Source organism: Ursus maritimus, unplaced genomic scaffold (genome assembly GCF_017311325.1).
Source record: "Ursus maritimus isolate PB19 unplaced genomic scaffold, ASM1731132v1 scaffold_32, whole genome shotgun sequence".
NCBI classification, from domain to species: Eukaryota; Metazoa; Chordata; class Mammalia; order Carnivora; family Ursidae; genus Ursus; species Ursus maritimus.
The window spans coordinates 21,210,988-21,223,777 of record NW_024425786.1 but is presented as its reverse complement, the minus strand read 5'-3'; the positions used below and the strand labels follow the sequence as shown (position 1 = coordinate 21,223,777).

At 47.6% G+C, this 12,790-nt stretch overlaps 2 protein-coding genes, 1 long non-coding RNA gene and 4 other non-coding genes across 11 annotated transcripts in view; 5 read left to right on the top strand and 2 right to left on the bottom strand.

Moving 5' to 3' along the window:
* Positions 1-1,977, bottom strand: part of RAB42 (RAB42, member RAS oncogene family) — a 3,494-nt gene extending 1,517 nt beyond the window's left edge. The window contains exon 1 of the mRNA XM_040619130.1: positions 1,738-1,977. The gene's annotated coding sequence lies outside the window, so the exon portion shown is untranslated. The remainder of the gene's footprint in view (positions 1-1,737) is intronic.
* Positions 1,978-4,856: 2,879 nt separating this feature from the next.
* Positions 4,857-8,187, top strand: LOC103666484. Its single transcript, XR_569518.2, has 5 exons — positions 4,857-5,155; positions 6,622-6,717; positions 7,007-7,082; positions 7,425-7,474; positions 8,062-8,187. It is a non-coding gene; the product is annotated as an uncharacterized LOC103666484 (long non-coding RNA).
* Positions 5,934-6,068, top strand: LOC121099858. The gene has a single exon (XR_005831599.1). It is a non-coding gene; the product is annotated as a small nucleolar RNA SNORA16B/SNORA16A family (small nucleolar RNA).
* Positions 6,761-6,891, top strand: LOC121099860. Its single transcript, XR_005831601.1, has one exon. It is a non-coding gene; the product is annotated as a small nucleolar RNA SNORA44 (small nucleolar RNA).
* Positions 7,110-7,243, top strand: LOC121099862. Its single transcript, XR_005831603.1, has one exon. It is a non-coding gene; the product is annotated as a small nucleolar RNA SNORA61 (small nucleolar RNA).
* On the top strand, positions 7,922-7,995 carry LOC121099870. The gene has a single exon (XR_005831611.1). It is a non-coding gene; the product is annotated as a small nucleolar RNA SNORD99 (small nucleolar RNA).
* Positions 8,188-9,010: 823 nt separating the features above from the next.
* Positions 9,011-12,790, bottom strand: part of LOC103666485 (tRNA selenocysteine 1 associated protein 1) — a 19,236-nt gene continuing 15,456 nt past the window's right edge. For all 5 annotated transcript variants that reach the window (XM_008694514.2, XM_040619127.1, XM_040619128.1 and 2 more), the window contains one exon: positions 9,011-9,288. In XM_008694514.2, coding sequence (XP_008692736.1) covers positions 9,152-9,288 — 137 coding nt within the window. In that variant the 3' untranslated portion in view covers positions 9,011-9,151. The remainder of the gene's footprint in view (positions 9,289-12,790) is intronic.

The following is a 12,790-nucleotide window of genomic DNA, read 5'->3' as shown; positions in this document are numbered from 1 at the left end:
CCGCCCCGCCCCGCAGGCTGGCCCCGCCCCTTGGCCGGGGGCGCGAGACACCAGGGCTAGTGCTCTCCTCCGTGGGGGCCACAGTTTTGTCCTCTAATAGCCCCTACCTCGCGGGATGGGAGATTAAAGAAGGCAGCGTGGGGAGGAGGACGAGCGAGGGACGAGAACCAAGCACGCACTGGCCCGAGACCCACACCGCCCGAGCGTCCACCTCATCCCGCCCGCTGGCTTCTCTCTCCAACCGCATCCTCCGGGCAGTGCCCTAATTGGGCCCCTGCTGCTGGAGCTGGACACACCACTCCAGAAAGTTGATGGTTTATAGGTGCCCCTTCCCCACCCAGGTGCTCCTTTCCCGGAGCTCCATTGGCCCTGGCGTGGGGCCTCCCGTTCAATGATCAGGTTCAATGTTTAACAGCCCCCAATGCATCCTCAGCACCTGCCTGGGCGGGGCCTCAGGGCCCAGAGAGACACAGGCCAACAGGGCTGGTAGGAGGCCGGACAGATCTAGGCAAATGCGATTCCAGAGGGAGTGCAGTTGGCCTGTGGTCTGGACAACTAACATTTACGAGGCCAGATGGTCAGTTCTTCACACTCTGCGGGCAACAACTCTAAGAAAGCCATAGTGTGCCTGTTGGAGAGCCGAGGAGACTGAGGCTTGTCTCGGTCACAGAACAGAGCTGAGACTCACATCTGAGTTTGTCTCACACGTCATTATGCCCCTGATGCCACAAAGGGGGACTGCAAATTAAGTGCCAAGAGGACCAGGACACTGTGGTCAGGTCCCTGTGGGTTAGTGGCAAGGGCAAGGCAGGGACATCTGCCTCCAAGAGCCAGTCTACCCTCTCCAGGCGGTCTGGAAGCCCAAGTTATCAAGGCTGGAATTGTGGCTGGTCGCAGACAGCTCATCTGTCGGTTTAATCTCATTGTTCCACCGTAGGTGGATTTTACCAGTTTAATTTATTTGGCAAATTGGTGGTGAACGAAATCCTCACTGTTGCAGACCATCACATCATATTTCCTTCTCACACAACCTTGTAAGGTGTTGTTATTCTGCTCATTTTTACAGATGAGGAAACTGAGGCTCAGAGATAAAGAATCCGAGGTCACTCAACAAGGAAGACAGACTAGCTGCCAGGTTTGCCCAAGCCCAAAGCCTTATTTGCTATTTCTGTGTTGATTCTGTGTTAATTATGACAGGACAGGTTGAGGATCTAGGGAGGCCCAGGTTTTCTTCTAGCTCTTTTTTTCCCCCAGTGGATATATGTATGTATGTATGTGTGTATGTGAGTAATTGCTACACTCAAAGTGGGGTTTGAACTCATGACCCCAAGCTCAAGATCACATGGTCTACCAACTGAGCCAGTCAGGTGCCCCTCTTCTGGCTAACTCCTAACAAATCAATAAGAAGCCGTTTTGACCTGTCTCCACGTAATCTCAGTCATTGGTCACCTGCGTGGGAGAGCCTGAAGGGGCCCATGTCTCTGCTTGTCCCCTATCTCTAGGAGTAGGAAAAAGAGAGGAGCCTGAGAATCCAGGAACCCTGAGGAGCCTCAGGAAGGGTGTGTGTTCGGGAAGGAATCCTTCCTGCCAGCTTTGCCCAAATTAAGAGTCGGCCCCACTCCCACCTTCCCCACTGAGTCCTTAATTGAGATATTGTCTCCACCTCACTCTGCTTAACTGGAAAAATGTTTTGTGTGTCAGGTCCCTATGGATGCCTCTAGCCCCTCCTTTACCCACCACTGGTACTCTGAGCTCCAGCCATGTGAACATCTTTCCTCTTCTCTGCCCTCTGCCAGGAACACTCCTCTTCTCCTCTTCAAAGGGCTGACTCCTACTACAGGCCTGGGGTTAGATCCCTGTCCTCAGGAAGTCTCGCGCTGACTGGCCAGTGAGGTCACATGCCCTTTTGTCCGCTGCGATCGCTGTCTCCTCCTAGGTCACTTGAGGGCAGTGATCAATGGTGGGATCCTCAGTGCTCGGCTCAAAAGAGGAACTAAGTCAATATTAATGGTTGAAAGAATGAATGAAAGCGGGTAAGTGCTATTCATTCACTAATTCAGCCAGTCAAATCCCACACTAGGGCTGGACTCTGAACTCGGGGAGCTACAGGCTCAGAAAAGACGTTGTGCTGGAGGTGCTTCTGAAGCTGGGTCTCCCAGGACGAGGGAGAGCTAGGGAGTTCAGGGAGGAAGGGCACTCCCGGCAGCAGCTGCCGGACAGAGGCAGAGAGGCATGCAACAGCTTGAAAGGCAGTTGGAACCCAGCATTCCCAGAAGCCTTTGTGGTCAGCACCCGTGGGCAGTGCACTGTCAGCACTGGGCTCTTGGAACTTCCTCTCTTAGAGGCTCCTGCTGTGGGCGAGGGTCATGTGCCTGCCCTCTGCAGCGAGCCCCAGAAGCCAGATGTCAGCGGACCTTGCCAGACACTCGCTCTATGACTGGGGCGGGGCAAGTGGCTTTCCCCCCACACTCTGCTTCCCCTTCTGCTAAGTAAGGCAAACCACGGTGCCCACCTCACAAAGTCATCTGGAAGAGCTGTGCACCACAGCAGGCAGCTCTGCACATTTGCATGAGAGAGATCAAGGTTTTAGTTCCAAAGGCCACTTACTAGCTATGTGGCCATGGCCAAGTTTTTTTCATTGATTAGTTCATTTACTTCGCAATTGTTTCAATAAGTGCTAGCTCTTCTTTTATATGCCAGGCACTTACACAGCAGTGAAAATAAAAAGACACAATTCTGATCTTGAGAGCTCACACTGTAATGGGGAAGACAGAAAAAAATTCCTATATAATGTGATGTCAAGAAGCACTAAGTGCTATAAATAAGACCGGGCAGGACAATGGCTTGAAGGGCGGCAGGGTGCTGCGTCGAAATCGGGTGTTCTGAGGAGATGACAGCAGAACACAAAACGAGGGGGAGTGACGGAGTGAGTAGTGTGGGTGTCTGTGATATCCAGAGAGGATAGTTCCAGGCAGAACAGCATGAGCAAAGGCCCTGAGGCGGGATCAGGCAAGGGATGCTCCAAGCAGAGCAAAGAGGCTAAGAGAGCAGAATGAAATAGGGAGCAAATGGTGGGTGATGAGGGCGGAGAGGAGGAGGAGCCAAATCATGTAGCTTCAAAGGCCATCATGGGACTTCAGCTTTTATTCCGAATGTCTCGTGAAGTCAGTGGAGATTTTGGAGCAGGTGAATAATATCAAATTTTTCTTGGTTATGTTTTTTATTTTTACATCTTAATGGAGGTATAAAGACACATAGTAAACTAACTGCACATATTAGAGTGTACAATGTAATGACTTTTGATGCAAGTGCACGTCCATGAAACCATTACCACAATCTAAATAATGAACATACATCACCCAAAAAAGTTTCCCATGTCCTTTATTTATTTGATTGATTGTAGGCTCCACGCCCTGAGACCAAGACCTGAGCTGAGATCAAAGGTCAGACGCTTAACCAACTGAGCCACCCTCATGTCTTATTTATTTATTTATTTAATAATGTATGATCCTTGATTCAATCCTGGATTTATTAATTTTTAAAAATAATGTATGATATTATTTTTTTTTATTCCTTTTCCCCATGTCCTTTTTTAAAATTTTATTAAAAAAATTTTTTTTATTATGTTGTTAGCTCTTTTATTATGTGCTAGCTCTTTTATATGCCAGGCACTTACACAGCAGTGAAAATAAAAAGACACCATACAGTACATCATTAGTTTTGGTGTGGTGTTCCATGATTCACTGTTTGTGTGTAACACCCAGTGCTCCATGCAGTACGTGCCCTCCTTAATACCCATCACCGGCCTAATCCAATCCCCCACCTCCCTCCCCTCTGAAACCCTCAGTTTGTTTCCCAGAGTCCATAGTCTCCTGGTTCATTCCCTCTTCCGTTTACCCTCCATTCTTCCCTTCCTTCTCCTACCGATCTCCCTGCTATTCCTTATGTTCCACAAATGAGTGAAACCATATCCCATGTCCTTTTTAAATTCTCCTCTCCTGAAACCCACCCTGAGAGTTTTTAATTTTGATGAAATTTAACTTATTAATTCATATTGTACTAGAGGTCCTAGCTAATACTATAAGACAAGAAAAAGAAATAAAAGGCATCCAGATTGGAAAGGAAGAAGCAAACCTGTCTTTATTCACAGACATGTGAAAACTCTTAAGGAACTTACACAGGAGCTACCAAACCTAATAAATGAGTTTAGCAAGGTTGCAGGGTGCAATGATCTCTGCAGTGGACTCATGGATTCCAGTCCTTACCTCCTTAGCTCCCTGGACGCATTGCTCAGTTTTCTTATCTGTAAAGTGGGTGTAACTATAATAGCTATACACAGGGTTATTATGAAAACTAGCTGAGATAATCGAGCATCATTTACTTGGTAACCGCTCAGTAATTTATCTATTAGTGGAAGAGGTAAGCCTTGAACAAATAATGCGTTCATCTTCCGAGTACTCGGTCGCCCCTTCCTTCCTAAGAACCCCTCCCCAAGGGCCCCGCTCCAACATGAGCTCGCAGAGCGCCTCCCCAAACCCACTCAGCCGCTGCTCCCCCGCCGCCCACGGAGCGGCGTCCTGTCGCAGCTCACAGCGTCATTTCCAACTTTGGAAGTCTGACTGAACTCCCGGGGGCACGGCGGGTCTGCTTCATTTGTGAGCCCAGTGCCCAGTACCCGACATTCGGGAGTACGGAACACAGGCGGAGCCAAAAAAGGCCTGGACTCCGCAGGCGCTCAGGGCTTGGAGCAGGGCAGACTACAACTCCCAGCGGCCTGCGCGGCGCGTTGTTCCAATTGTCGGCGCGGCCTCCAGGGGGCGAGGCCTATATAAGCCACCTTCCGGGGCCCGCGCTTCCTTTTTCCCAGCTGCCGCGGTGCTGGCGTGTCTCCTGATGAGATTGGGCCTGCTGCAGTTCACGCTATCCTCCTCTCACCCCGCCGTAGCCTCGCCGCCACCCGCCCCGCACACGCCGGGCCTACCTCCCAAGGCTGCGGGATGTTGAGAGCGGCACGGAGCTGCCGGGCCTCCCGGCCTGCTGGGACCAAGGCCCGGAAGGCCTGGTCCGCCGCACGCGCGGTGAGAGGGGCCGGGGCCCACGAGGGCCGCACCTGCCCCCGCCTCGGCCCGCGCATCCCTGCGCTGCAGTGCGACGGGTGAGTAACGCGGACAGGCGGTCTGGTGTAGGGCAGTCCTGGGAGACCCCGCGCGGTGGTGTCCACCAGATCTGAAACTGAATCTGCCTGTTAAAGCTACGTTTGGGTGACCTTGGGGAAGTGATTTCACCTGTCACCTGGCTGCACAACACGTTAAGCAATCCATGCACTGGATAAAAGGGTAGGGTTTTCTGGGAGTCGCGTTTTAAGAGTCCTTTAGATCCTGTTTTGAATCCCAGTTTCGTGGCTTTCTACATTGGTTGGCGACCTTCAGTAGGTAGCTTAGTTGGTCTAAACTTAAAGGTAAAAACGGATGATAAAATGGTCTTGTGATTAAATGAGGTCAAACTCTGGCATATAGTAAAGTGGTAATTGGTAATAGGGTATCTGTTCTCGGCGCCTGGCTGGCTCAGTCGGTTGAGCGTGCGCCTCTTGATCTTGGGGCCTTGGGCTCCCATCCCCATGTTGCACATAAGCTCAGTCTAAAAAAATATGTAAAAGGTTATATGTTATCTTTAAGGAGGCTCAGCTCAGTGCCCAGCGTGGAGCCCAATGCGGGGCGCTGGGCCGAACTGGACCATAACTCGAACGCTGATCCGAGATCAGGAGTCCGACTCTTAACCCGTTGGGCCACCCAGGCGCCCCAGGGGTGTCTGTTCTCTTATTTGGTCTCAAGTATATTTCAGTACATGAATTTCAGTTATGCAGTAGTGCATGAGCTTTAGGGGACTCTGAGGGCTGGACAGCATTTGGGGCGGTCCTGGGACCTAAATTGCCCTGAGGCCCTTATCGAAGCTGCAGCTGCTTCCACATAGCTGCTGTGGTCAAAAAGGAGCCCAGAGTGACAGTTTTCCTTGACGGTCGCCGTTCTGTTTGCTGTAACTGATCTGCAACATTTCAGGAAAAGACAGTTCCCGTTGTATCTGCCATTTGTCAGGTGGAGGTGGCGTCCTTTATTACAATTGACAGGTTTCCAGAGCCCAGCAGAAATGTTCTGTTAATGAGGTCTTTTTTTTCCCCCCAAGATTTTATTTATTTGAGAGCAAGCAGGAGCACGAGCAGGGGGAGGGACAGAGGGAAAAGCAGGCTCCCTGCTGAGCAGGGAGCCCGACGCCGGGCTGGATCCCAGAACACTGGGATCATGACCTGAGGTGAAAGCAGACGCTTAACGGACTGAGACACCCAGGTGCCCGTTAAATGGGGTCTTGCATAGAGTTGCTAGAAAAAGACTTTTGAGAAACAAATTGCTGAGACCCAAGAAACCAGTATGGAGGGGCAAGTGGAGTGGAATGGGCAGGTGTCCTGGGAAAAATCTAGTGGCAGGTGACACTGATCTCAGTAGTGCTTTGAGTCACTGCCGTGAAAAGCTTAAGGCATAAGTACCAGAAGCCAGTCACGCCTTTGATTATGAAGACCCAAGGAAGGGAACACTGAGATCATTCGGGACCACTGTTTTCTCATCTCAGCTGTGCCAGATGAAGATTCCAGGAGGACTTTGAAGTGGAGCTTTTTGGTGAGGATTCTGGGGTCATGACTGATGGAACACAACCGCCTGGGGCCTGGTAGGTGTCTGGGAACTACCGGAGGGGGGGGGGGAGGTCGGTACAGCATGTTTCCAAGGGCTGTGGCCGGTTGTGGCCATGGGTTCTCCAACTGCATGCGAGAGCAACCTGGAGAGACTTTGACAGCACAGGTCAGCATCATACCTGCAGCTGCCACTCGACTTTCCTATAACAGCCCGGGACCTGGGCTGGAAGCTTCTCCCCGAGTCCAGGTGTTCTCCATTAACTTCCATGTAGATGGGTGTATTGGATCAACTTTCTGGTTTAGAGCTTTCACTTTTTTCTGCAGGTGTCCCCCAAGTGTCCCTGTCAGCGTCTGCTACTGAAGAGTCTGAGGACACCGGTTGTTGCTGTTTTTAGATGAGGTAAGGTCAGATGCTGAAGACAGCCTGACCCTCCGGTTCCCTTTCCCATCGGATCTGAACGCTGGTCTTGGTGGTCGTAAAAGGAGGAAAAGGAACACTGAAGCTGGCCTTGTGGTGTTTAATAGTCTGGTATAGAGCCTGTGGGCTAGTTTCAAACAGGGTTTGAATTCTCTTTGAACTGGTTTCCTCCTCCCATCTAACATGGGATAATCTTAGGCTTAAAGGGAGGGTGAATGTGAAGCTCCGGCAGCTGTTGTGATTGCTAATACTTCTGTATTTGGTAAATATCAATGGCTTTCTTGCCTCTTTACTGAGAGTGTCCTTTTTGGTTGGGTTTTTTAGGTTGTCACCGGTAAAGCTGTCCTCGTCTGTGAGGATGGGTGTATAGTTGGGTAAGTTGGCTACCGGAAACTTGCATAGCTTCGTTGCAGCTTCAAGGAGTGCTTGAGCCTTGTGTGAACCTGAGTAATGTAGTGAATCGATACAAGGCTGTTCAGGCCTCCGGGAAGTCCTAGTTTTTTCATAGTAATTTACACCTGACCTTCCTTGTATGCCATACTAGCTGTTCAGGGCCAGAAGAGAAGAATGTTTACAGTGTGCCTTAGGTCTTAGATTTGCCAAGAGCACACTGCTAGGAGTAGAAGGTACCAGATGCCAAAGCCCTGCACCTTCGGCAGCGAGTTCCGATTGCTGTGAATGCACAATCATGGTTTGAGCTCATGCTGAAGTTGGGGAAACCTCAAACCATGGGATCTTACTGGCCCCTTTCCTGGGAGTGTGGGAGAAGCATTGGGTAGAAACAAGTGTAGTTCATCTAGTTTGGGATGTCGTTTAGGCTGACTGGTCCAGGATGAAACCTAATCTGAGTGGACATCTTTGGATGATAAATGCGGATATGGGACTGAGACCAGCTCTTCAGAAAAAGCCTGGGTGGCATTAATTAATTGGGAATATTAACACACTGGCTTATACTTTTCAGGACAGAAACGCTATGGGAAGAGGCAAGCTGAAGAGAACAGATTATTTTAGTGGAAAACCATGACCTTTGTATTTCTGATACTGCTGGCACATGGCACGGAAGTGACCAGTAAAAGACTTTGAAGTATGTTTGTGTCCGTTTTCTTGTTCCCCATTACAGTGTCTTCATAAAAATAGGCTGACCTCTCAGGACAATATGATCAATTCTGTAACTGCCACTATTCATAATTTTTCCTCCAAAAAGCCTGAAAATTCAGGCTGAGCCTAATATGTGTTCCTTAAAATATCTGAAGGCTGCTTGTGACCTAGGCCATTTACTCAAGTTGCCCCTACTGTGCCCCCCTGCCGTGGACCCCCCCCCCAACAATTTCCTATAGCACGAAAGTAGAGATGAGCTGCAGATTTTTCATGTTAATCCAGACTTTCCACATAGGTGCTGGAGATATGTAAGTGGATTCATACCTATTGAATGAAATTAAGGTCAAGAAGCAGGTGGGCCAGGCACACAGATGTCACAGTAATGTCCCTCAAGGGCTTGTCAAAGCTAGGCCTGCCCTTGGAGCATGCTCCCAGGTCTTGAGCCTTTTGGTCTAGATTTAGCCGGTTGCATCACACCCTAGCACACAGGGCCACCAAACTTAACTTAAAAGCAAACTTGTTGGGGGGAAGGGATACTTGAAATGAAGGATCAACATTGCCCCCCATTTGGCATATAGCAGGTAACCCATGCACTCTGACCCAGAGAACCTGAAGGATGCAGTGTCTGTCACCTGAGATAGGCCTCTGGGTTGAATAAATCCTATGATCCACTTTAGTTAATAACCCCAAACTCCTTATCTCCAAAGATGGATAACAGCCCTACCTGGAAAAATTGCTTTTCAAAGACAATTAGAACTTTGCTCAATGGCACCTTGGTTTTCAAACTCAGAAGGCAAATGAAGGCAGCAGTGTTGCAGGAAGAGTCAGAAGAGTTGATTACTAAAATCTTCCAAAACATTTCCAAAAAGGTAAAATTTCTTCAAATACTTTTTGTTAAAAAGGAGTCTCTCAGCTCCATCACACAGTCTGTTTCAACCGGTCCTCTGTCCCGACTACATCATGGCCGGGATCTCTGAAGATACTGTGTCCAGGGGCTGCCAGTGACAGTCCATCAGGGCATCGTACAGCTCCTCACTCTGCTCCATGAACTCCTTGTTGGCCTCTGTCACGTCCAACTGTGGCATGGGGTCTGCAAGAGAAGCCAGGGTGGGTTCAGAGCGCCAGGGGAAGCACCCAGAGACCTGGACTCCCAGGGCTTCCTACTTCGCCTGGCAAGTTCCCTGTCCTCTGTGTCAGAGTCCCTCAGGCTCATACCACTGCCTTGCAGGGTTCCTTTAAGGATGAAAGTGGAGTCTACTTGGAGAACATCATGTGCAATTAGTTTCAAATCGTGGTGGCTGTTCTCCACCTCTTTCTCTAGACTTCATGTGCCCTGGCTGGCCTGGCGTGGTCCTTCAATTTGGGGTTATGGAAATCTGATCAAAATTACCAAGTCCAGAGCTCTGTTCTTCAAAGGGAACGTTACATAGCAATGAAAATCAGCCTCAGCTGTATACAACTTGGCTGGATCTCACGAAGGGTGTTTTGTAGAGAACTGCTGAATCACTGGATTGTGCACCTGAAGCTAATACAACAGCAAACAGGCAAAACTAATATTTAAGGATGTGTATCTATAAAGAGAAGGAAGGAAATGACTATCACAAAAATCAGCCCTGGCGGGTTGTGGGTTGTGACTGGGAAGGACAGCTTCTGGAGGCTGGCAATGTTCTTGATCCAAAGAAAGGTCCACAAGCAATTACTTTACAATTACACCTGTTTTACATACTTCTCCATATGTTACATTTTACAATAAAGTTTAAAAAAACTCCTTAATCACTACGACTGATAACATTTTATACTTTTCCGTATAGTCTTATGTTGGTTTAAGATGCACACACACAAACACACCCATTCATTAGAAAACTTTACAATTAGAGAAGACCTAAGGAAATGGACATCCCAAGTACCCGGACCGGAACACAATATTGCTTAAGATAGCAATACTCCCCAGACTGATCTACGGATCCAATGTAATCCCTTTCAAAATTAGCTGCCTTGTTTTACAGAAATTGAGCAGCTGATCATAAACTTAGATGGAAATGCAAAGGATTTAGAATAGCAAAACAATCTTGAAAAAGCACAAAGTTCAAGGACCTCCCCATTTCAAAACTTACAACGTAACAATAACTGGCAGTGGCTTAAGGATAGACGTAGAGATCAATGGAATAAGATTTAAGAGTCCAAACCCAACGTACAGATTTACAGTAAGTCGGTTTTCAACAAGGGTACCAAACAATTCAATGGTAAAGAACAGTTTTCAGCAAGGGGTGCTGGGACAGCTGGATAACCACAGACAAAAGAATGAGGCTAGACTCTTCACACTTTACAGAAGAGAATTAACTAAAAACGGATCAAAGACCTAAAACAGGTACAAACAAGCAGTGCCTTTTAGATACCACACCATTTAAGCAAAAACAAAAACAGGACTTCATGGAAATTAACTTTTGTGCTTCAAAGGACATTATCAAGACATGGAACGGGATAATTTGTAAATCATGTCTGATAGGGGAGTAGTATCCAGAACAAAATAAAGGAACTCCTACAATGAAACAGTAAAAAAGACTACCCAATTTAAAAATGGACAAAGGACTTGAATAGACACTTCTCCAAAGATCTATCTACACATGGCCAGAAAGCATACAAAGACGCTCGACATGCGGTAGCCAGCAGGAAAGCGCACGTGGAAACCACGAGGAGATACCGCCTGAAACCCACTAGGACGGCCGTAAGGAACCAGTGACAACCACTGGTGGGGATGTGGAGAAACTGGAACCCTTGTACACTGCTGCGGGGAATGGAAAATGCTGCAGCCTTTTCGGAAAGTCTGGCAGTTCCTCCAGTGGTTACATAAAGGGTCTGCCATGTGATCCAGCAATTCCATTCCTAGGTAGTAATGAAAACTTACCTCTGTCCACACAAAAACTTTCACACGAAAGCTCAGAAGTGGTACATTCCTAATGCTAAAAGTGGTAACAACCCAAACGTCTATCAACAAAATGGAAATCCACACAATGGAATATTGTTTGGCCATAAAAATGATGTACCGACAGCTGCTACAACACTGTGCTTCAGCCATTCACGGGGTACCGCACGTTATACACAACTGCATTTATTTAAAACGCCCTGGGGCGCCTGGCTGGCTCAGTTGGTAGAGCATGCAACTTGACTCTTAATCTCAGGGTGATGAGTTCAAGCTCCACACTGGGCAAGGAGCCTACTTAAAAACAAAACAAAACAAAACAAAAAAAAACCCAGAATAGGTAAATCCCAAGAGACAGAAAGTAGATGAGTGGTTGTCAGGGGCTGGAGGGGGCTGGCATATGGAGGGTGACTGCTCCTGGTTGCAGGAATCAATGGTAATGGGTGCACAACTCTGTGACCATTCTAAAAACTAATGGACTGTATATATATACTTTAAAAGGGTGAAATCTGAAAATAAAAAGGGTGAAATCTGTTATGTGGGTTATATCCCAAAAAACAAAACCCTAACTGGGATTTCACTACATATCCTATTTTCTATCTGGCGTTTTTTTCACTGAAAACATTTCCTTATGTCAATACTCTTAGAAAAAGACATGATTGGGGTGCCTGGGTGGCTCAGTCAGTTGAGCATCTGCCTTCAGCTTGGGTTGTGGTCCCAGGTCCCGGGATCGAGCCCCACATCAGGCTCCCCGCTCGGCAGGGAGCCTGCTTCTCCCTCTCCCTCTGCCTGCTTGTGCTCTGTCTCTGTTAAAATGAGTGAATAAAATCTTAAAAAAAAAAAAAAAAAAAGAAAAATCTATCCAAAGATGATATATAAATAACTACCTGTTTAAAAAAAAAAAAAAAAGAAAAAGGAAAAAAAGACTACCATTTGTTTAACAAATTCTCTATAAGTATTTATCTGTATCAATGATTATCATTTGGGGATAAGATCTTTCAATTAAAATTACTGATCCAAAGGATACAAACATTATAAAAACTAACTTTTTAAAGAAAAAAAATAATATATTTTTAAAAGATTTTATTTTATTTTATTTTTTTAAAGACTTTATTTATTTATTTGACAGAGAGAGAAACAGCCAGCGAGAGAAGGAACACAGGCAGGGGGAGTGGGAGAGGAAGAAGCAGGCTCATAGCGGAGGAGCCTGACGTGGGGCTCCATCCTAGGACTCTGGGATCACGCCCTGAGCCGAAGGCAGACGCTTAATGACTGAGCCACCCAGGCCCCCAAAAGATTTTATTTTAAAGTAATCTCTACACTCAAGGTAGGGCTCCAACTCACAACCCTGAGACCAAGAGTTGCACACTCCACTGCCTGAGCCAGCCAGGTGCCCCAAGAAACGCAGTATATTTGAATTTCAATTTGATTATTAATAGTGTGATGGCTAAATTTTTACATGTCAACTTGGCTAGTCTCTAGTGCCCTGTTTGGTCAAATGCCAAGTCTAGGTGTTGCTGTGAAGGTATTTTATAGATGTGATTAACATGCAAGGAGCTGATTTTAAGAATATCCTTGAGGCACCTGGGTGGTTCAACCGAGGGTGTGGAGCCTGCTTAAGACTCTCTCTCCCCCTCTCCCTCGCCCCCCCCCCCCCCCCCCCCCTCCCCCC